The 24,886-nt window shown below is 43.0% G+C and overlaps 1 protein-coding gene across 5 annotated transcripts in view; it reads right to left on the bottom strand.

The window, feature by feature from the left end:
- The window catches only part of cadpsa (Ca2+-dependent activator protein for secretion a), a 185,742-nt gene that overhangs the window by 44,866 nt on the left and 115,990 nt on the right, over positions 1-24,886 (bottom strand). For 4 of the 5 annotated variants that reach the window (XM_086116893.1, XM_086116894.1, XM_086116895.1 and 1 more), the window contains 7 exons: positions 22,408-22,549; positions 16,455-16,610; positions 14,885-15,032; positions 13,693-13,767; positions 12,915-12,998; positions 11,981-12,013; positions 7,402-7,509 (listed from right to left, as the gene is read on the bottom strand). In XM_086116893.1, the coding sequence (XP_085973019.1) occupies positions 7,402-7,509; positions 11,981-12,013; positions 12,915-12,998; positions 13,693-13,767; positions 14,885-15,032; positions 16,455-16,610; positions 22,408-22,549 (746 nt within the window). Of the gene's footprint in view, positions 1-7,401; positions 7,510-11,980; positions 12,014-12,914; positions 12,999-13,692; positions 13,768-14,884; positions 15,033-16,454; positions 16,611-19,394; positions 19,530-22,407; positions 22,550-24,886 lie in introns of all 5 variants that reach the window. The other variant, XM_086116892.1, reaches the window with a different exon arrangement.

Below are 24,886 nucleotides of genomic sequence, written 5' to 3'. Positions count from 1 at the left end.
GATTGATTACAAGAAAGCCTATGACTCGATGCCACATACATGGATCACTGAATGCTTGGAGTTGTATAAGGTGAACAGGACCCTAAGAGCCTTCGTTGCGAACTCGATGAGGATGTGGAAAACCACACTTGAAGCCACTTACCCAAGTGTCCATCAAATGTGGCATATACCAAGGTGATGCACTCTCCCCACTGCTATTCTGCCAATGACTGAACCCCCTAAGCCAAGTAATCACCAAGACAGGCTATGGATACCGCCTCAGAAATGGAGCTACAATCAGTCACCTCCTCTACATGGATGACATAAAGCTGTATGCTAAGAGCGAAAGGGACATAGACTCCCTGATCCACACAACCAGGATCTACAGCAGCGACATCGGGATGTCATTCGGGCTTGAGAAATGTAGTCGGATGGTGACTAAGAGAGGAAAGGTAGTCCGCACTGAAGGGGTCTCACTCCCTGAAGGAACAATAGCAGACATTGAGGACAGCTACAAGTACCTCGGTATACCACAAGCCAATGGCAACCTCGAACTGGCAACAAGGAAAGCGGCTACGGCCAAATACCTCCAGCGAGTGAGGCAAGTCGTAAGAAGCCAGCTCAATGGCAAGAATAAGACCCGGGCAATAAACAGCTATGCCCCCCCAGTGATCAGATACCCTGCAGGAATAATAAGGTGGCCAAAGGAAGAGATTCAGACCACGGACGTTAAGACCCGAAAGCTCCTAACCATGCACGGAGGGTTCCATCCCAAATCCAGCACCCTGAGACTGTACGCAAGCCGAAAGGAAGGAGGCCGGGGACTAGTGAGTGTGAGAGCCACTGTCCAGGATGAAACATCCAAGCTCCATGAATACATCAAGGAGAAGGCTCCAACGGATGACGTACTCAGAGAATGTCTCAGACAATGGGGAACAGAAGATGAGGCGCTGGAAGAGGGACCATCATGGGAGGACAAGCCCCTACACGGGATGTACCACCGGACCATAACTGAAGTGGCCGATCTCAAGAAGTCCTATCAATGGCTAGAGAGGGCTGGCCTGAAGGACAGCACAGAGGTACTCATCCTGGCTGCTCAGGAGCAGGCCCTGAGCACCAGAGCCATTGAGGCCCAGATATACCACACCAGACAAGACCCAAGGTGTAGGTTGTGCAAAGAGGCACCTGAGACGATCCAACACATAACTGCAGGGTGTAAGATGCTGGCAGGGAAAGCCTACATGGAACGCCATAACCAGGTGGCTGGCATAGTCTACCGAAACATCTGTGCGGAGTATGGACTGGAAACCCCAAGGTCAAAATGGGAAACACCTCCGAAGGTGGTGGAGAATGACAGAGCAAAGATCCTGTGGGATTTCCAGATCCAGACTGACAAGATGGTAATGGCGAACCAACCAGATATCGTGATCATAGATAAAGGGCAGAGGAAAGCCGTTGTAGTGGATGTAGCGGTCCCAAGTGATGGAAACATCAGAAAGAAGGAACACGAGAAACTCGAGAAATACCAAGGGCTCAGAGAGGAGCTGGAGAGAGGCTGGAAGGTAAAGGTGACAGTCGTGCCTGTGGTGGTCGGAGCACTCGGGGCAGTGACCCCCAAACTAGATGAGTAGTTGCAACAAATCCCGGGAACAACATCGGACATCTCAGTCCAGAAATGTGCAGTGCTGGGAACAGCAAGGATACTGCGCAGAACCCTCAAGCTTCCTGGCCTCTGGTAGAGGACCCGAGCTGAATGAGGGACGGACACCACCCGAGGGGGGGTGAGACGAGGAATTTTATATATATATATATATATATATATATATATTTTATATATATATATATATATATATTTTATATATATATATATATATATATATATAGGGCGGCCCGGTAGTCCAGTGGTTAGCACGTCGGCTTCACAGTGCAGAGGTACCGGGTTTGATTCCAGCTCCGGCCTCCCTGTGTGGATTTTGCTTATTCTCCCCGGGCCTGCGTGGGTTTTCTCCGGGTGCTCCGGTTTCCTCCCACATTCCAAAAACATGCATGGCAGGCTGTTTGGACGTTCTAAATTGTCCCTAGGTGTGAGTGTGGGCGTGGATGGTTGTTCGTCTCTGTGTGCCCTGCGATTGGCTGGCAACTGATTCAGGGTGTCCCCCGCCTACTGCCCGAAGACGGCTGGGATAGGCTCCAGCACCCCCCGCGACCCTAGTGAGGATCAAGCGGTTCGGAAAATGGATGGATGGATATATATATATATATATACATATATATATATATATATATATATATATAAAAACATATTTTCAAATTTTCTACCATTAATGTGACCTGCAACTCAATTGGGGGAGGGGGGCTACTCTGGTGTCCTCCCACATTTCAAGACCATGCATGACAGGTTAATGGAACATACATTTTAATGGAACATAAATTTTCAGGAACAAAATGTTTCCATCTTATGTGTTTTAATTGCAGTTTTGGTTTATTTAGTGCAATGTCTTCCACTGAATAAATTGCTAAATATACAATAATGGAGGAAAAGTTTTATTGACAGAATGACACATGACAAGAAATTTAAGTGTCGGTATGTTCGCTTAGCAAAGCCGAATTGATTAAAAGAAAAGAGTACATTCAGACACGATTTAATTGTGAGAACATTTCTCAGAGGTCAAAATCCTAATTCAGCAATGTTGTACAAAGAAAAAGAAAATAACTAATAATATTGCTGGGAGAATTATATTTTATATTTCATTCTGTACTGTGTACAGTTTATTTTTAAATGTATTTTTGGCATGCAAATACTTTTTGTGTTTCTACTTTCAAAATGTTGCTGCTGTAAATTGCACGTTTCTTTTGACCCCTGGTTTAGAGCATGATGTGGTGCGTGTGCTGTGAGAGTGATTTTATTTGCGATAGGAATATTTATCCAGCAATACCTTGTTTTTTGTTCTGATTTATATTGGTCTGTGAGTACAAACAAAGAGCCTTTTACAGTTCCGGAATCGCGAAAGAATCCATCCATCCATCCATCCATCCATCCATCCACCCACCCACCCACCCACCCATCCATCCATCCACCCACCCAAACCCACCCACCCACCCATCCATCCATCCATCCATCCTGGGTCGTCCTCGGGGTCTCCTCCCGGTGGGACATGCCCGGAACACCTCACCAGGGAAGCGTTCAGGAGGCATCCGAATCAGATGCCCAAGCCACCTCATCTGGCTCCTCTCGATGTGGAGGAGAAGCGGCTCGACTCTGAGCCCCTCCCGGATGACCGAACTTCTCACCTTATCTCTAAGGGAGAGCCCGGACACCCTGCGGAGAAAGCTCATTTCGGCCACTTGTATCCGGGATCTCGTTCTTTCGGTCACGACCTATAGCTCGTGACCATAGATGAGGGTTGGAACGCAGATCGACCGGTAAATTGAGAGCTTCGCCCTTTGGCTCAGCTCCTTCTTTACCACGACAGACTGATACAAAGTCCGCATCACAGCAGACGCTGCACCGAACCGCCTGTCGATCTCTCGCTCCCTACTGCCCTCACTCGTGAACAAGACCCCAAGATACTTAAACTCCTCCACTTGGGGCAAGATCTCTTCCCCAACCCGGAGGGGGCAGTCCACCCTTTTCCGACTGAGGACCATTGTTTCAGATTTGGAGGTGCTGATTTTCGTCCCAACCGCTTCACACTCGGCTATGAAACGCTCCAGTGAGAGTTGGAGAGCCCTGCTTGAAGGAGCCAACAGTACCACATCATCTGCAAATGCAATACTGAGGCCACCAAAACGGACCCCCCTCAATGCTTCGGCTGCACCTAGAAATTCTGTCCATAAAGGTTATGAACAGAATCGGCGACAAAAGGCAGCCTTGGCGGAGTCCTATCCTCACTGGAAATGATTCCGACTTACTGCCGGCAATGCGAACCAAACTCTGACATCAGTGATATAGTGACCGAACAGCCCGTATCAGGGGGTTCGGTACCCCATACCCACGAAGCACGCCCCACAGAACTCCCCGAGGGACACGGTCAAACACCTTCTCCAAGTCCACAAAACACATGTTGACTGGTTGGGCGAATTCCCACATACCCTCGAGGACCCTGCTAAGGGTGGAGAGCTGGTCCACTGTTCCACGGCCGGGACGAAAACCACACTGCTCCTCCTCAATCTGAGGCTCGACTTCCTGACGGACCCTCCTCTCCAGCACCCCTGAATAGACCTTAGGCTGAGGAGTGTGATTCCTTTGTAGTTGGAACACACCCTCCCGTCCCCCTTTTTAAAAAGAGGGTCCACCACCCCGGTCTGCCAATCCAGAGGCACTCTACCCGCTGACCACACGATGTTGCAGAGGTGTGTCAACCAGGAGAGCCCCACAACATCCAGAGCCTTGAGGAACTCCGGGCGGATCTCATCCACCCCTGGGGCCCTGCCACCGAGGAGCTTTTTAACCACATCGGTGACTTCGACCACAGAGATAGGAGAGCCCACCTCAGAGTCCCCAGACTCTGCTTCCTCCAAGGAAGGCGTGCTGGTGGAGTTGAGGAGGTCTTCGAAGTACTCCGCCCACCGGCTCACAATGTCCCGAGTCGAAGTCAGCAGCGCCCCATCCCCACTGTACACAGTGTTAGTGGTGCACTGTTTCCCCCTCCTGAGACGTCGGATGGTGGACCAGAATTTCCTCGAAGCCGTCCGGAAGTCGGCTTCCACGACCTCACCGAACTCCTCCAACGCCCGGGTTTTTGCCTCAGCGACCACCGAAGCTGCATTCCGCTTGGCCAGTCGATACCCATCAACTGCATCTGGGGTCCCACAGGCCAAAAAAAGCCCGGTAGGACTCCTTCTTCAGCTTGATGGCATCCCTTACTGCTGGTGTCCACCAGCAAGTACGGGGGTTGCTGCCATGACAGGCACCAACCACCTTACGGCCACAACTCAGATTGGCCGCCTCAACAATAGAGGCACGGAACATGGTCCACTCGGACTCAATGTCCTCCGCCTCCCCCGGAACATGGGAAAAGCTCTGTCGGAGGTGGGAGTTGAAACTCCTTCTGACAGGGGATTCCGCCAGATGCTCCCAACAAACCCTCACAATACGTTTGGGTCTGCCAGGTTGGGCCGGCATCTTCCCCCACCATCGGAGCCTCCTCACCACCAGGTGGTGATCAGTTGACAGCTCTGCCCCTCTCTTCACCTGAGTGTCCAAAACATGCGGCCGCAAATCCGATGATACAACAACAAAGTCAATCATCGAACTGCGGCCAAGGGTGTCCTGGTGCCAAGCGTATGGACACCCTTCTGTTTGAACAAAGTGTTCGTTATGAACAATCCGTGATGAGCACAGAAGTCCAATAACAAAACAGTACTCGAGTTCTGATCGGGGGGCCGTTCCTCCCAATCACGGCCCTCCAGGTCTCACTGTCGTTGCCCACGTGAGCATTGAAGTCCCCCAGCAGAACAAGGGAGTCCCGAGCAGGAGCACTCTCCAGCACACCCTCCAAGGACTCCGAAAAGGGTGGGTACGCTGAACTGCTGTTGGGTGCGTATGCACAAACAACAGTTAGGACCCGTCCCCCCACCTGAAGGCGGAGGGAGGCAACCCTCTCGTCTACAGGTGTGAAGCCCAATGTACAGGCACTGAGCCAGGGGGCAATGAGTATGCCCACACCTGCTCTGCGCCTCTCACCGTGGGCAACTCCAGAGTGGAATAGAGTCCAACCCCTCTCGAGAGAACTGGTACCAGAACCCAGGCTGTGTGTGGAGGTAAGTCCGACTATATCCAGTCGGAACTTTTCTACCTCGCACACCAGCTCGGGCTCCTTCCCTGTAAGAGAGGTGACATTCCATGTCCCTAGAGCTAGCTTCTGCAGCCAAGGATCGGACCGCCAGGGTCCCCGCCTTTGGCTGCCGCCCAGCTCACACTGCACTGACCCCTTTGGCCCCTCCCATGGGTGGTGAGCCCATGAGAAGGGGGACCCACATTGCCTCTTCGGGCTGAGCCCGGCCGGGCCCCATGGGTGCAGGCTCGGCCACCAGGCGCTCGCCAACGAACCCCACCCCCAGGCCTGGCTCCAGAGGGGGGCCCCGGTGACCCACATCCGGGCAAGGGAAACTGGGTTCCATTTATTTTGATCATCATAAGGGGTTTTATGAAAGAAACGCAACATGACACCGAATTCCAAAGTCCCTGATGTTAAATGTTCATAATCTGTTCTTTTTTTTTTTTGCAAGTTCAAGTTTCATTTCAAAGGATTCTAATAAATTTGCTGTTAATCAGAGGTTGAAGCCGCAGTTTCACTTTGACAATGTTGACAGAGGTGGCTTTATTTAACAATGTTTTTCTTATTTAAACAGCAGAAGGGCAAACATTACAAGAACAACAAAAGGTTGGATCAATCGAAACACGGCACTAGATTTGCTTTAATGCTAATTAGGATGAACCGAAAAACAGTCTGAGCTCTGGATAATGCAAGTTCCAAAATACTCAAGAAGACATAAACACTCTGATGACTTAGTCAAAAACAGTTTCATTTGGCAATGATTCAATTGTGACTTAAAGAATCTTTGCTGAAGTAAACATGTTTGTGTGATCCTGTTTAATGGGATGTCAAAGAATGGTTCTACTGAGAGATTAAGCCCCTCCACCATGCGCGCGCATGCACACGCACACACACACAGGCACACAAATCATCTGTGTTTCAGTTTACCAGACTCATTTTCCCTGTGTAGTCAATTGTAGTGGCCAGTGAAATAACTCGGCGATAAAACATGCTTGAATGCCAAACACAGTTGCTCTAGAATTTGTACAGATGCAAAGGTATTTTATGCAGATGTGGCAATCTTTTAAAAAGAGAGAGGGACATCAGTTTTTGCACACATATTGTTGTATTCGTGTCATTTGAAAATGTTGTTCAGCAAAGAGATTTTTGGTCCATTTTTTCCAACTGATTTTATTGTGCCGACACTGAAAAACAAGCTATAGTACGTATACTGTAGTTAATTTATACCTGCCCGAAAAACCTACCCTCACTCCACAAAAACACGACGACAAAGTGAGGAATAAATGGGACCAAGATCAATAAAAAAGGCCCTCAGATTAGGCACGGAGAGCTACAACTCATCCAGATGCAGGGATTATTTCAATACATTTAGTGGGGGAGCAATCCTTCATTTGGAGACAGTGCATGCTGTTTTGATGTTACTTGAAACCAGCTTATGTATTTAAAGCAAACAGTGTCATGCGGCTGAGTTGCAAGTTGATTAAAGCATGAGTGGTTTACTTTTTTTTTCTTTTCCAACAGAAAGAAAGACGATCATGTGTTTGTGCGGTCAACTTCTCAAAATAACTGGACGATTGGATGCAGTTTGGGCAGCAGCTCGATACGGAGGAGTTAAGTAGTGAATGGAAAATTGTTTACTTACATCAAACAATCTTTCGATGTACATTTCCTCATTCACTTTCTCCCGCAACATGTCCTGGGAGTGTCGAACAAAGGTCACATAACCATCAGCCACATCCATTCCTGGCTTCTGAAAGTGTAAGAACAGGTAAGGCTAAAGAGAGAGAAAAAAACCCCACCCAATTTTGGTGCAGGTTGGTATGTAACGCTACTTATTTCATTTAATTGTTGAGGTTCAATTTAGAAAGAAAAAAAAAAACAATCAGCACAAAGGTAATGAGCCCTGCGATTGGCTGGCAACTGATTCAGGGTGTCCCCCGCCTACTGCCCGGAGATGGCTGGGATAGGCTCCAGCACCCCCCGCGACCCTAGTGAGGATCAAGCGGTTCGGAAAATGGATGGATGGATGGACAAAGGTAATGAATGGACAACAATGCCAAAGGGCACACGGCAACATCTGGCACAAAGTCTTACCAGCCTATATGACTCAATGCGTTTAGAATGACACCATGTCATAAAAGTTGCATTAGATGGCAGAAGGTAGAATAAACCTCTGTAATCCACCTGTTGCTATTCATACACCAAAAGAAGCTACGGCTTTGTGTTGAGTACACCAACTTTGTGTTCCATTCAACAGGCTCAGATTTTACACTGAGTAAAATGAGTTGTGAGTCCATTGAGACAGGTTCGAGATTTTTTCTGTGTCAAATTCGTGTCTTGGCTCAATAAAGGTTGGGAAGCACTAGTCTAGTGGTTAGAACTCCTGTCTTGCCTTCAGGTGGCCTGTGCTTAACTCCCAGTATAGGTACCTTGTCAGAGATTTGAGACAGTAGATTAAATTCAATTATTACCGTGAAATTAAAATCCTGCCGTAATATTAGGAATTACTGCAAGAAAAAGTTCTTCATTCAGTTCTTGTCAAAGAATGTAGATTGAGCTGCCCAAAAAAAACCCTTGACGGTCTGGCCATGTGAAAAGCGAAATGGGACATGTCACAATTAGATTTGGGAGAGCAGATTGTGAGAGCAGCCGCCATTGATCTCTAAAATATTCACTGCCGACAATTCAGGAGCGTCAAAAGTCAACACCCATTCAAAAAGCATATTTTGCCTTTTTCAAATCTTTTGGTGTAAAAAGAAAAATGCAACCCAAATGACATTGTTTCAAAACTCCATTAGCACATTTGCAATGATGTTTTGTGATGTTGCGTGTGTAAATGTGTGTCCTTTGTTTTTCTAAACAGTGAAATGCTAGATTTGTATATGAAGAACATAATTAGCATGCTGGACTGAGAATTGCGACCCCTGCCAGTATAAGCAGTGCCTCTTCACATTTACTGACAAGGCATTAATTTGAAATTTGTCATGTTGCAACGACCAAAGTGTTGGCAGCTAATACAGCTCAAACACACACGCGACCAAATGTTCTCCACCGTCACTGCCACTCAAAGCAAATGGGGATGTGTTGTACAACAAGAGCCCACCATGTATTCTACGCATGACTGTCAGTGTCAGGCCACATACATTTGAAATTGGAAACACAAATACAGTACAGGCGGCCCGGTAGTCCAGTGGTTAGCATGTCGACTTCACAGTGCAGAGGTACCAGGTTCAATTCCACCTCCGGCCTCCCTGTGTGGAGTAAGCATGTTCTCCCCGGGCCTGCGTGGGGTTTTCTCCGGGTACTCCGGTTTCCTCCCACATTCCAAAAACATGCATGGCAGGCTGATTGAACACTCTAAATTGTCCCTAGGTGTGAGTGTGGGCGTGGATGGTTGTTCGTGTCTGTGTGCCCTGTGATTGGCTGGCAACCAGTTCAGGGTGCCCCCCGCCTACTGCCCGAGGACTACTGGGATAGGCTCCAGCACCCCCCGCGACCCTAGTGAGGATAAAAGCGGTTCGGAAAATGAATGAATGAATGAATGAATGAAATACAGTACATATCAACACCATCTGGTATAAGGCCACAAATGAAAGTCATTGTCCAATATTTGCACAGGGACAAGTAACAGACACAACAAACACAAACTCAACGCACCACAGTGGAACAAACTTATCATTTCAAACGCCGTAAATCAATCCCCACGAATCGGACTTTGCTCTATAATTCACAGATTTTGTTTTGTCCAAACCTTTGTCCACTCAAGGCTGTTACTCGAGGTCATACTTTGGACCATATTTAGTGTTTGTACACTATTCATTGAGAAATGTCAAATTGCTTAAAAAATTAAACTTCAATATAGACAGGTGCACCAGTGGCTTTAGGTCCACAACTGCCTTAATGTGCTTTGCTTTATCTGTATTTTTGTGAAACCTTCAAAGACAAAAGGATCAGCCTCAACAAGTGGTGTGTAAAGCAAAGAATAATGACGATTGTCGGGTGTTGAATCAACCACAACTCTTTCTAAGATAATAATTACAGTCCAGTTGGGATTGCTTCAAGGCCCTGAGAACAGTGAGAGTTACTGGATGTAAACTAAGCAGACTATGTTTAAAAAAAAAAAAGAAAAAAGTAAGCTTCAGCTTCACCTGTGTGATCCTCCCCTGCAGCGTCTGCTTCCTCCCGGTATTATTTTCTGCAAAGGTGCATTGCGGTTGCTTTTATTATATTTGCTAGGCTAATTCTAATTGTTTCACCTTCTATTGGCCACCAGTTGGTGCCCCAACAATTGAAGTAAAACTAAAATCACAACATAACGGTGTCTGTGAGGCATGAACTACTATGAACTACCTAGTCCTATTAAAGTCATCCATGTCATCTGATACGTTTTTAATACCTCAAGTCCTATTTTCGTGCCCAGCACAAGGTTCGTGCAAAGCGCAGTCTAACTGTGCACATGGGTTGAGTTTTCTTTCTTTTTTATTTTCCTAGACCCGCGCAGGTAGAAGTTTTTGTTTGCACCATTGTACGTTATTGTGGGGCGTAACAGATCCATCAAAATTGCGTTACACCACAACTTAGACCTGCTTTTAGCTAGTCTAAAATCTAGTCTACTTTTGGCCACCAAATTGCCACATGCACCATGGTGTGTGCAATAGAATACGCTGGAACACCTACTGAGGCGTAGCGCAGTCTACCAAAGTCAGGGAGACGCTAAACTAGACTTGCCCCTGGCACGGAAAAGAAGACGCGCCTGTTTTTACGCCAAGCGCTTGGGCGCCTGTCTCTGAAAATAAGGCCCTGAATCTGTTATATTTTAAAACAGCAGTGCCTAACTACCGTATTTCCATGGTTATAAGCCTCTCCTTTTTTTCCGACACTTCGAACCCTGATGTGGTTTATTTGTGATTTTTTAGCCCGATGGTCGAGTGGTTAGAACGTCGACTTCACAATGCAAAGGTTCGATTCCAGCTCCAGCCTTCCTGTGTGGAGTTTGCATGTTCTCCCGTGCCTGCGTAGGTTTTCTCCGGGTACTCCGGGTACTCCGGTAACCTCCCACTTTCCAAAAACATGCATGACAGGCTAATTGAACACTCAAAATTGTCCCTAGGTGTGAGTGTGAGCGCAGATGGTTGTTCGTCTTTGTGTGCCCTGCGATTGGCTGGCAACCGGTTCAGGGTGTCCCCCGCCTACTGCCCGAAGACAGCTGGGATAGGCTCCAGCTCCCCCCGCGACCCTCGTGAGGATAAAGCGGTTCGGAAAAATGGATGGATGGAAGTTTCAAGCCATCAATATATTTACTCATAATCACGTTTCGTTTGACCAATTAAATTATCGAATACGGCACAGTGTACCAATGACAATGTCCAAGTCCACCCTCATGCTTAACATTCATCAGATATTTGTAATTGGATTGCACACACATGAGGGAGGAGCAGGCTGCCTAAGAGAGAGAGATTCTGCGTGTGTGGATCAGTGTACCCGGCTGGTTGTGTAAGGAGCAATTGAGAGCAAAAATAAGCATCTTGAATCGAGTTTAATGAGGACAGGGAACGAGTGCCATAAATACAGCAATTTCTGTCGTGCGACCTCGGTCTAAACTCCTTGGCAAATTTGCCTCGTGTAACAGCATGAGAGACTAAGAAAGTTTCTTTGACGCTACTGTGTAACAAGCTGAGTTTGGCATTGTTTGGGGGGGGAACAAAATTGTATTTTTAAGCTGTTTATGGTAAATAAAAGTTTTGAAAAACAGAATTATCTGTGTGACCTCTTTCCTTTAAATATCTCATCTTATAACGTGGAGACCTGAGGTCAATGTTTGTTTATTGAACAAATGTCTGTACAAATGTGTTTTATGGATTTACCTGTTGCGGCTTTGAACCGGGTGCATTTCGTAGTCCGAAAACTACAGTCACTCTACATCAATATGACAGTTGAGATGCTTAAAATGTTGCTTTAAGCATATATTTAACATTAACAAACGCATTTGAATGCAAAAGCTTGACTTTGGAATTGATTATTATATCCAATGTCAAAACCTGTTTTGCAATGTGAAAAAAATTACATGCTGTGGAAACTTTTATCCCCCTTTTCTCAATAAAATACAAGTACGTAACAAAGACAAAAAAAAAGGAAAATTCATGTTTATTTCAATTTCAATGTTTGTTCCAAAGTGTAAATCAAGACAAAAAGACGTACACAGAACAGTAACTTTCACTTACAGGTACGTCCACGTATTTTGAAGCAGCTTTTACCTTGTCATAAAGGGGAGAGATGATAAACGGATGATAAAACAGTCAGCATTTTCGCTATATCACTTTTCACGTAAAAATGCGTAATAAATGAAACTGTATAACTTGCAGTCGAATGCCTTTTGTCGATGTGGTAACAACATTTAAATATGGTTGTTCAATAGCCTGGCTTAACCACGATGTTTTGATTTGTTTTTTTTAAATAGCTGTTAGCTAAAGGAAGAAGAATTTCTTTTATGTTCATATGAAATAATTTCTTTGTTAAATTACAATTAAATGACAAAAAATGCTAAATATACTGTATGCCATGTCATAAAATGTCACCTGGAGTTTTAAAAAAAAAAAAGGTTGAACTCGACCATTTATAAAAATCATTGTGTCGACATGTCCATGCAAGAAATTAAAGTATTTTATTTAGCTTAAGAGTAAGCGATCACAATATTAAATGCAATCTGCGGTCGGACATCAATTCATTGAAAGTGAGATATCCAAAAATATTCATCGTGGTTCCTTACAGTGGAAAATTCTGCACAGATTGCTACATTCATTGCAGGAAATGGCACATTTGACAAGATTGGTCCATAGAACACTGCCCTTCCTTTTACCTGACAGTTTTTCTTCTGTAAGCAGCTCTGTAGGTAATTTGAAAGTCGATTCCACTTACAGTGAGGTATCGTGCCTCTCGAGGATTGATAGATTTGCAGTTTCCGGAAGATGTGTCATACTTATAATCACTTTACAGTCACAAAATTTGCAAAGGAGGAACCTGCGTATCAAACCTGATTCTAAGGTTTGATACGCACATTTGAATGTGACAGGTTATATCAAAACAAGTTTGACAATTGCATGAGAAGAATGTAGAATGTTCTTTCCCCCCCAAATTTTTCCATTAAAACCAACTTACTGTGAAGGAAAGGAAAGAGGAAAACAGCGTTCCTTCATCATATCTCGAGAGTTTTGCCAAGACACTTTCGAGGATAACCGCAAACTGAAACAGAGAAGAATTAAACAGGATCGCATCAAACTCCATCTTGATTTACATTATGAATCTTTGTATAGTAATGTTACTCATTACATATAAGAGGGAAGTCAAACATTGCTTCTTATCTTCCAAAAAATAAAATAAAATGGACGTTAAAAAAGCTATATGTTTTGTTGTTATTGTGGGAGCTAATTTATTTATTATTTTAGTGATCTATTCCTGTATCAATGTTTGAATTTAAATCCATACAAGAGTGCATTATTTCTTCATACATTTTTTGTTGTTGTCATGCTTTCATCATGTTTCTACAATTGATGCCTTTATCACCTAACATGGACTTTTCCCCCCCTGCTTTTTTAATTTTTTCGAGGGCATGCACAGCGAAAAATGGGCTACGCTAACTCTGACAGGATGTTCAACTGGGTGTGTGGCTTCAAAGGTTTGGGAAAGGCTAACCTGCAATGTTTGTGAGCAAAGTTGTTGATGGCACCCATCACTCGGTGAGGAACACGTCAAAAGTTAATTCAAAATGAAAGTGAAAGTCCACATTTAAAGGTGTATACATGTTTAATATAATCTGGAAATTTGAAGTGAAAATGTATATTATGGTAAAAGACAAGCTATTACCGTTGAGGCGTGTATTCTACCGAGCAGAACAATTGGATAAAGTTAGTACAGATAAAGCAATTGGGCACTTTACCTTTGCTACCAGCAGGGTTGTCATCTCCTTCACCGTTTCCTCGATGAGATTGTCAATTTGGGAATGGTATTGTCTCTACACAAAAAAAAAAAAAAAAAAAAAAAGAGAGCGGGAGAGAAAACAGGTTCCAGAGTCATACTTGTACTGTTTTGATGGTTGTGATGTCACTGGTTTATACATTTTCAACACACAAGAGAAATGGAGATCTCAACCGTCCATTTGTTATCTTCTCAGTATGATTACATACCTTACCTTTAATTACCCAGTTATATTTCAAGGAATCACATCATTATTAGTTCAACTAAAACCATTCACAAGGCAATTTGCTCATTTCTGTTTCGTCCTCCAAGTCTGCTGTTTGCAAAACATCACTGCAGTTGTCAAACAGTTGACATGATACTTTTCGTTGTTCCGAAATGGGATTGTTGATTCTAATTATTGTTAATAAATTACTGTAATTATATCTTACACTGCATTTCCGTATGTCACTAACTATTTGGCTGGCAAAGGAGCTTTTCATTCCGCCAAAGAACTGCTGTCATGGAAACTCAAAGGCGGTGTTACCATAATGAATCCCTTTGTTTGCACTTGTGGCACCAGCAGAAAAGCTATGGACCGCGCAATAATGAATTCATTGTCAGGAATGGGAATGAGTCTCAAGATTCTGCGAAGGATGAGATGTCTCACTTCTACCCCATGTATATTCAATAATATCTACACATATGCTAATGAAATCCAAACAATTAAAAAGGAGGAAGACAGACAGGGAAAACTGACGACTAATTATACAATTGGGAAAAGGAAGGTGTGATTACAATTTAATCTGTGGCCACACTTACCCATTCTCGAACAAACTTTGACAAGACAAAGAGGGGGGGGAGCAACTGAGAAGCGGAGAGCTGGAGGTGGCACTGCACATGTGAAATTATTTTAACTGTGTAGAACAAATGAGGAAAACAAAAAACAAAACAAAACAAAAACACTGCAAATGTGACAAAGAAATATCTGAATTAAACTACGAAAATACATGTTTCTTACCCGACTGATGTGTCATGATGGGTTCATTAATTTAAATGCACTTATTACCATTCCAATAAAAATGTAAAATTCTTCCACATTTGAAAAACATCAGCTTTATAGTTGCAAGCGTGTGTCACAAGCTGCTCTCATGTCATTTCCGGGTCCAACCTACCTCTTGATCCAGGTCCATCGCACACAGCTTGGCAGACTGGGCCTTGGCATCCACCATGACATTAAACATGGTGCAGATTGACTGCGGCACTCGGAAGTCTGTAGCCCGGCTGCTCCTCTGAAGCTTGGCCTCGAACGCTGCGCGTGTTCTTTGGAAAAGACGAGACACATTCAAAGGGCCTCAATAGGAATTTTACATAACGCAAACTAATATCTCTAGTTCATTTCTGGATAATACGATTATGTTTACAATGGTTGATTGAAACTAATACTTAGGAGACTTTGCTCACTATTTTTTGCAAAATTGATCATATTTTTCACTGACCGCCAAAGCTTCACTTGAGGAAACTCGCTCAGAAATGCACACTTATGCTTTAGACCGATTCTAACATCTAAATCCTTTGCATATAAGAGCATTTTCGTGCATCCCGTACACTATCTTCGCATATATTGGTGCTTTCTTTAAAGGTCAACTGTGAAGTAATTTTAGAAAATCCCAAACGAAATATTTTAATGTCACAAGTAAAATAATTCAACAAAACACAGTCAATAAAGCATGAAAACAATCTTTTCTATTTCATAAATTTGACAAAGTAATCATTTTTCCAAAGTGAGACCATGACCAGCATCAAATCTGGGTGTGTGACATCATTTCAATACAGCAATAACGGACTCTGAAAAGTGTCTAAAGGCAGTCAAAAAGAGATTCGGAAAGCGATGTTTCAAATTTATCTGAGGTAATCCAGGTGTTTGAAGAGTTGGAGGAAGAGGAGGTTTTCGACAAGATGTATGTTGGACTATACATACGTAGGAGCCCTATGCTCAGGATACGGAAAATATGCTCGAACGGCCCAAAGTGAAGTGGAGACAAGACCCATTTTTAAGAATGGTAAGGTATGTAGCAGGGGTGACAAACTAATTTCACATTGTGGGCCACATACGGCCTCGGTAGATGACAAGTGGGCCGGACCATTAAAATTATACCATACTCTGCTATAAATAACCAAAATATCATGTCTTTCCTTTGTTTAGGTATAAAGAAGCATGAGAACATTCGGAAAAAGTTGAAATTTAACGGACATATCTTTTAGAAAACATTTGACAAAATGACTTCACTCTCTGTTTCAATTGATATAGGTCCGAAATCCTGTCTGCTTGAGTATTCCTTGTCAGGCTAATATTGGCAAAAGCTTGTCGTGTCTCGGGACATAGAAGTTCAGCCGCCTTCATCATGCATCGTTTAACAAAGTCACCGTCGGAATACGGCTTTGATGCTAATGCTATTTCACTAGCAATTAGGGAGCTGGCTTTTACTATGTGTTGGGTCTGTCTCAGTGACAGACTGAGACTGCTGTTGTCTTCTTCTCTGATCAAAACAGATAATTTTCTTGAAAAGGAACGGAGAGTAGAATTCACGTATAAATAAACGGACACATTTTATGATGGAGGCCGAAATTGAGCTTCCCCTCCTTGACAGACCAGCATCCGCCACTGCTGGAATGTGAATAAAATGTCTCAGTAACATTTTTCCAACTTTATCTGCTTGCATTCTGGTTATATTTCCTTTGTACCTTTTTATGCAGGATTCAATCATATCACTGGACATGAGTTTCAGTCTTGTTTCGAGGTGTTTGCCAAACTCTTCCTCTGGCCAGTGCAGATCTCGGATGAAGGTCTGAAGAGCATCCAACTTCCAAAAGAGATCCTCTGATGTCCCTGAGCCATTGCTTTAAAAGCAAGAGGTAAAAAGTGTTTCATTTCGGGTTCTGCAATATTGATTATCTCAAACACGAGACGTCTATTTCCAGAGCAAATTCAGAGCACACACATATTCTCCAAAATCAATTTCTAAACACCAACTAGCCAATAAATACCGTATTTTCCGCACTATAAGGGGCACCTAAAAGCATTTAATTTTCTCTAAAGCTGACAGTGTGCCTTATGATCGCCTTATATATGGATCAATATTCTGATTTCTTGGACGTAGTATTTCAAATGTTCTGTCAAGCGCTTTGTTACAGCTACAGCGGTTTGAAGCTCTATACAGTATAAATAAATCTGTATTGTATTGTACGGTATTGTATTGTATTGCCTTTTGCTTAGCTCCATCTAGTGGATGCATAATGCAACCCCAGCCATTATTGTGGCTTCTATTCTTCTGGAAAGCACTTTGTTACAGCTGCAGTGGTTGTGAAAGTGAACAATACAATATATGAAGGATACAATACAATAAATGAAGCTTTATTGTATTGTATCCTTTTGAGTATAGCTCCATCGCGTGGATGCATAATGCAACTGCAGCCACTATTGTAGCTTCTATTCTATGTGCCTTATAATGCGGTGCACCCTATATATGAAAACAGTTTGGAAATAGGCCATTCACTAAAGGTGTGCCTTGTACTCCAAAGCGCCTCATAGTGCGGAAAATACGGTAAATCAATCAATCAAAAACACACAGAAATTAAATCGCCTGAGAGTTTACTATGTCTGCCTGATAGAGGAAAGTAAAGTCATATGCAAACATGCATTTAAGACATATGGGAGCGCTGAATTTGTCATCAGGAAAGAGGAACAAGTCTTTGGGCAAAATGCAAACTAGCTGTAGAGGAAGAAATAAACGGCAACACTTACCAGAGTCACACTCACACATTGAGATCACAATTCAAATGAAACAACAAAAATGTTGTCCTCATTTTAACTGACCCAAACACACAATGGCACACAATAACAACAGAAGGTAAAAAACACCGGGAAGGTCAAATATTCCACTGAGATCAGCCCGCAACATGCTCAACGCCATGACAAGGCATAAATGTGGCTTTAAGGAGTGCATAAGTCTCTCCATCGGCAACAACTATTTGCAGTAAAACTGCACATTGTTGATTATTAAAATAGAAATCCCACATTGGCAAAATATTGGACACTGTTTTTTTATTTATTTAAGATAAGATAACCTTTATTTGTATAACAAAATGATTTATTTATAATTCGATTTTCTCTCTTATTTAAATGCTGAATTGCAACTCATCTTTCTCTTTTTCTTCTTTTTTAACAAACCAATGTGAACTTTAGAGCCATTTTGTAATTTATTGTTTAGTGCAAATTATAATTCACCAAATTACATTATTTAGACCAAGATGAATACATTTAGACCTTTTTTTTTTTTTTTACTTTAATGTGCAACACAACGTGTAGAATTAAACTGGAAGAAAAAACTAGGATGTTTTTGGGCAAACAAAAAAAACTACAAACAACCTGAAAAAATAAACATGCAAACCCTTAAACGAATGTGATTCCACCACTCAGTGTTTTGGGGTAAGATTCTATGGCACGTTTTGATGTGGCAGCATTTCTCCATTCTTATTTCAAAAAGTGCTCGAAATTGGTCTGCGAAACAGAGGGAACATCAGGTTCTTGGTCAGTCCCTGACGAAGACCCTTCTACTCCATTACTGTGGTGAGACAGGCGGCCCGCTGAAGGAAGAGTTCGGGTACCATTTACAGATGGAGGCGACTGTGCTCCTTCAAAGTGACATAGGTTTTTCCGCAATGGTTTAAATGGTGCTGAACAGTAACTCAAAAAGGGAATGAAACTGAATGTATAGGGCAAAGCCGCAAATTCTGGAGGCCCCTTTAATCTGCCTGAAGGCCTTTTTGTTGGCCTCTTTGCAACCTACCTTTTTTTGGGGTGGGTAGGCATGCCTTTCGCCACATGACGGTGACTGCCATCACTGTTTCGTGGTGATAGAGGTCATAAAAATAAATAAATAATCTTTTGGAGCCTTCTTTTGGCCGACACATTTTAATTATGAGATCCCGCTGTTGGTTTGGAAGCCCTTTGTGGGTCATAACTTTTGCTGTAAAATGGAACCAAACAATTGGCCAAAAGCCAACTAGGACAGTTGAACTTTTTAATTTGACTTCATCAGAGTCATTTTATATGACGGCAACAGGTACTGCCAACTATTTAACATGAGCTTGAATGTCATTGGCCAATTCTGTACAAAACCGGAGCCTCACTTAAAGACTGGGGACATGTCACCACATTATTGGTTTTCATATTCCTATGCTGTACTGCATCCCATAAAATATTTCAGCCTGTTTTTTGTGTTCATATTAAATGTGAAAACAGTTCTGAAAAGATTCACGTTAGTCTCACTTTTGTACATGGCATTTTAACAGGTGTTGTCGACTTTTTATAGCCACTGTACATGAGTTGCCTAGTTTGTGAATGTAACAATTATTCTAATGAAAAAAAGAGAGAACATAAGAAGGGGAACTCCTTTTAATTCCTTTGAAAAAATAAATTTTTAATTTCCTACATCTACTTGAACACGATGGTCATGATATCACATAATCGTTCAACACAAATACTGCATCTCAAATAAAAAGAAAATGAATGCTTTGAGACACGCAGAACCAATCTGTTGCCTTGTGTCATTTAGATGCCACATTTATGCCAAAGACATGTGCCGTGCATGTCTGTGCCGACATGAGGCAAGTAGTACACACTTGGAGTCATCATTTGAAGTCATCCAGTTGGGTGGAGAAAAGCTGGGCATTTGTGCAAGGTTAACACTTGGCACCGATATATTTGGTACTTTGGGCATTTGAAGATTGACATTTGGCAGAGTGCTAGCTATACTTCTGCAAAGAAAAACACAATACACCAAAAAAACCCCCAAAGAAGACAAATACTGACGTACTGCAAATGCGACACACTCATGGAAGGTACACATCATGGTGTTTGCACAGTTAATGTTAAAGATCACCCCATTTAGGTGTGTTTTGAAAATTAAATATCCAGTCATAGTACATTCAACTCCAAGCAAATAATGTTTCACCGGTAGAACTGTATGTGAATGAAGTTAAGGGAGGAGTCCCATCAATTCGGCAATACAGTGAAACTCCTCTACAAAGAAACCTACATGGGCGAAAATACCCCCTAATGTGATCAAATCTTCATGCATTAACACCATTTCCACTCTCCTGCCCCCCATACAACGAAAAAAAACCCTGTTGCATTATTCGAAATCTTTTTCTCTGCTCTTGCCTCGTGAAGAGATTTACTACAACAAAGTCTAATCCAACAGCGACCTCTACTGCTTGGTTCGGAAACGGCAACAGCAACCACCACACTGGTTAACACAGCTCCGAGTTTCCTGAACGCAACATATTCATAGCTGCTCTGCCATTGGCTTCCCGAGCATCATCCTGCCCTCCGATTGGCCAAGAGGGACCTCAACTATCTATGTGCGTAAATACTGTAGCTAGAACCGTGGAAGATAGAGTGGAATGCATCCGATTAGCTGTTCAGAGTAAATTGCTTGTGGCTCGATGGACAGTCAAATAAACGAACGTTTCCTGGAATGCTTTACTTGTTATCATGCTAAAAACCTTACGCTAACTGGAGCGCTAATTAGAGAGAAGGCGAGTTCCATCGGGCTAACTATGGCCATCGAGGACTACGAAGCATCCCGTGGCTGGCTTTAAAAGTTCATTGCTTGACATCAGCTGAGCAACACGATCGAGGGGTGGTCGAGTTAGACAGTGAGGTGGTGGAAAGAAAAGCCACCGGGTCCAGGAAGTATTTGTTATTGTTAGATTCAGACGCAGCATGAACGTTGCATTGCTAAAATGGCTACAAAATGGACCTTTGGATGTCAAGCAGCTAAGACAAGAAGCGCTCTGACGCTGGAATAGAGGGTTAAAGTGATCAAAATGAAAGACGGGGGAAGCAAAATAAAAGACATTATCCAAGAAATTGATGTAAGTGAAAGCGAATGCTGATCGTACATTTCGCAATTTATTTCCCTTTTTTTTTCTTTCTACACTGACTATATGAAGTGTCAAATACGGTAAGTGTGTGCTCATACTTATGCAGTATTGGAATGGAATAAAAATAAAGAGTACACATATGTTTGTGTGTGTGTGTGTGTGTGTATGTGTGTGTGTGTGTTTAGATCTGAGATCAAATTTGCTACAGTGAAAAACCCCCTGTTGTGAAAAAATTCTTGTCGCAAACATGATTTCGTTTTACAGGAGTTTCACTGTAGATGTGTCATAGTGGAAAACATTAGAAAGGGGTAACTGAGTGCCCACTTTGCAGCTGTAATAGCTTCCACACTTCTAAGTGTGTCTGAGGCACTTGATGTTCATGTAGATCAGGGGTGCTCATTTCGTCGATCGCGATCGACCGGTAGAACGCGGAATGGTCCCCAAGTCGATCGCAACCATTTGTGTGTCTTTGTGCATGTTCGTAATATATTTTTTGTGTTTGTGTACACTGCACCCAAATCCTCCTATCAGTCTTGTTTTCACAAAAAAAAAGTATTTAAAAAAATGAAATAAAGTAAAGCAGGTAAATCTTTAACCTATGGCGGCGCGTGACCTGCATCACCGGAAGTTGTTAGTGCTCAGCAGTCTGTAATTGCAGCTTGTGATCAGATCTGTTGCGCTATATCTTTTATTATTATCATTATTCTCATATTCTCATTCAGAGTTTGCTTCGTGTACAATTCACCAACGGCACGGGCAAAGAATAGGAATCTAGAGGGCCGAGGGAAGCATTTTAAAATGGTACGTGTGAGCTACGATAGTTAACAGGCTGCAAAAGTGCGTCACATGCCTCCGTATCAGGCTGTTGCTCATCATGGCGTGCATGTGTATGTGTGTGCGCGTGCGCGGTAACGGGTCGATGGCGGGAGGTTAGTTGATCGAAACTATGGTCCAAAAAGTTTGGGCACCTCTGATGTAGATGAACATTAAAGAGGTCAAAGTTCCATTCTTTGACACCAAACTCATTTATGCTATAATAGCAACGATTCTTGCTAAAACGGGTTTCAGAAAGCTGGAAGCATCTCAAAAAACACTGTATTCCAAATCATAATGCATAGTGGCTCACACTTTATTTATTTATTTATTTTTCTTCGGGCAAATTTTTGCACGTTTGTTTTCCTGTCTATTTACTTTGTAGATCGGTGATGTAAATGCCAGAGAGATTTTCTGTTGGGCCGAATGGACAGTTCTGTTGCAAAATGGGGAAAGCAAGTCACATTCTCCATATGACAACCATATATCCATCCGCCCATTTTCTGAACCTCTTTATCCTTACAAGGGTCGCGGGGGGTGCTGGAGCCTATCACAGCTGTCTTCGGGCAGTAGGCGGGGACACCCTGAAACGGTTGCCAGCCAATCGCAGGGCACACAGAGACAAACAACTGCGCTCACACTCACACCTAGGGACAATTTTGAGTGTTCAATTAGCCTGTCATATATGTTTTAGGAAAGTGGGAAGTAACCCGAGTACCTGGAGAAAATCCACACAGGCCCGGATGATCAGTACACCTATTTGAAATACTCCCAAATGTTATTGCATTTTTAACAACTGAGCTCCTGGGACCACTAAAAAATCTTTGAGTTATTTCTTTTTTTTGTGAGTTTTACAGGTTTTATTTATTTTATTTCTTTTTGATCATGACATTGCTTACCTATTAGAAGGCAAAGGTCAAGAAGGTTTCCTTACTTGACAGGTTCCCAAGATTCCCTTTCAAAGCCTCTGTGAATGGACTGAGCAATGGAGGACTCCATCAGGTCCACGTAACGCACCACCAGGGGGGCATAAAGGTCTTGCAGGTGTTTGTGGAACCGCCCATTGCAAAGGTTATCTGTTGAGAAAAAAATGATGACTGTGAATGTTCATGCATATGGAGTCAGTCTATGATGGGTGAGCATGATAAGTCATCATTTGTGACATTTGGAGTGTACATCAAAAACATTCAACCGTTACTGCGTTAAATGAACAATTTGGGAATATATTCTAAAACTTGTGAAAAAATTGGTTCAGAAAGAAAAAACTTGTCAGTGGAGGTTGGTAATGTGACTTTCGCACCTCTTCTCACAGGTGTGACACAATTGAGGCAGTATGTGTCAGGTCGGAGATGTCAGAATACTTCTTAATCTGAACCAATCACACACACACAGTCCCCCTGTCTCTGCCAGCTTCCAACTGGGAAAAAGGCAACACTGACAAAGACCGCAGGAGATAAAATGGAGGCCAGTGTGTGCTAAAGTGATGGCTCACGGCTCCATGCAGCGTGCTTGCTTTTCCTCTCCCTCGCTCTCTCTTTGTTTTTCTCTCCCCCTCTGAGCATGTATGTGTTTGTGTGTATTGGCATTGGAGTCAAGGTCAGCGATACACAGTAGGTGCAATGTTTGTTGTGTTCCATGAGTGCCACTTTCCCAATTAGCCACTTCAGCGGCAGTTGTCCACTTGGATGTGTTGTGGCCAGGAGTGTGTTTGCAGGGCTCGCCGCGACCCAAACGCGACTGCTTTGGTCCTCATTAAGTCCTCGAATAGCAACCAGATTTGGGCGGCTGTCTGGTACCCAGGCTATTTACTGCTGCATAAGTGCATCGCTGAGGGGCACCGGATCAGATGACCTTCTGCAGAATGTAAGTCTGCATCAAGATAGAGTTCGAGTCGAGAGAGTATTTACGTGGGCAACATACAGTATATTGTCTGTCTTTGGCTGTATTGCAGAGACTTCTTTTTTTATGACTTGTAATTACTGGTAGAAGAATTGTTTGCTATGTCCTCCTGTATATTATTTCAATTGACATCTTCAGTGTTCCAAAGTGGGGCCCTTTTGAGGCACTACCAAATGAGCAGATTTTCAAGGAATAAGTGGATTACAATCTGACTTCTCCTTGACTCCCGGTTGACTAAAAGAAAAGGGGGAACATTCCCCGGGGACAATTAGCACCCAATTGGTTGAGTTGGAATTGTTAAGAGCGAAGTGTATCCTTTACAGGACCACAGACAGCGCCGCGGTGCTCCCTCAGGCAAGAATGCAGTTCATTATAGAGATTGCAGGCCTGCAGCAACCAAAGTCAAGATCATTATCTTCGGTCAAACACACACACACGTGTGAATGAATACACAATTGTCAGCACATTTACAATATACATGTTGTTCACCCACATACAGTAGGTATTGATAATTTTAGATGGTGCATCGACACAAACCAGTGCCAGAAACAGACGCTGGCTCCAACAAAAATGGCATATGAGACACTTTTCAGTCATGCATATTCTGGAAACATGTTTTCCTCAACAAAAGCAGCACCAGACGACCATTATTTTGATGAACTTGACTCAATAATTGGCAAAAATAATCAGCGTTAAAGGTATGATCAATGAAATGTTCTTTTGTTAAATGCAGCTGATTCAATTGTTCGGGGAATTGATCGAGTAGTACTGTCATGAAAACAATTTTGAAATTTTAAATCCATCCAGTGATTCTTTTATGATGACTTGTCCTCATTGGAGTCGTGGGTGAGGTGGAGCCTATCCTAGCTGACAGTGGGTGAGAGGAGCATTACACCCTGGACAGGTCACCAGCAAATCGCAGGGCACAAGCACAGTACAAACAACGGAAGCACTGAGCAATGGAATTCTTACTTTGCTAGTCTCCCTCCACTTCTACAAAGAATTTAAAAGATAAAAAGGTCAATTTGAAACAAGGAAAGATAAATGCTGAAGAAAAAGGGGGGGGGGGCTTTGTATATAATCCGTACAATTTAAAAATGATGACATTTCAAATAAAAAAAGGACAGTCCATCCGCATTTGGCAGTAGCAATAATTTAGTTGGCGCAAAAGGAAAAACAAAATTATATAAGGCACCGACGATTCAAGTATTGCAGGTTGCAGAGGTATTACACAGTGTAAGCGTTCAAATGTGCAAGATTAGAAAAGTAAAATGTTGCACAGTGTGCTTGACAGATTGTGATGCCATTTGTTGAGCAGTCTGCTAGTGTGTGGGTAGAAGCTGTTTTTTTTTTTTGGGCTTGTTTCACTTCGTGTGATTCCTGTAGCGTCTGCCAGATGGGAGAAGCTTGTACACTGTGTGTTGGAGATGTGTACTGTTGTGGGACAGCTGTCATATATATGTGGCGCAGTGGTGTAAAGGCTACATCACAGATGTTTTGAGATTTTTTTAAAT

The sequence above is a fragment of the Hippocampus guttulatus genome, chromosome 8, assembly GCF_054856545.1.
Source record: "Hippocampus guttulatus isolate MCC_2025c chromosome 8, RoL_Hgut_1.0, whole genome shotgun sequence".
Lineage (NCBI taxonomy): Eukaryota > Metazoa > Chordata > Actinopteri > Syngnathiformes > Syngnathidae > Hippocampus > Hippocampus guttulatus.
Note: the sequence above shows the minus strand (reverse complement) of the source record. Positions and strands in the feature narration are given on the sequence as shown.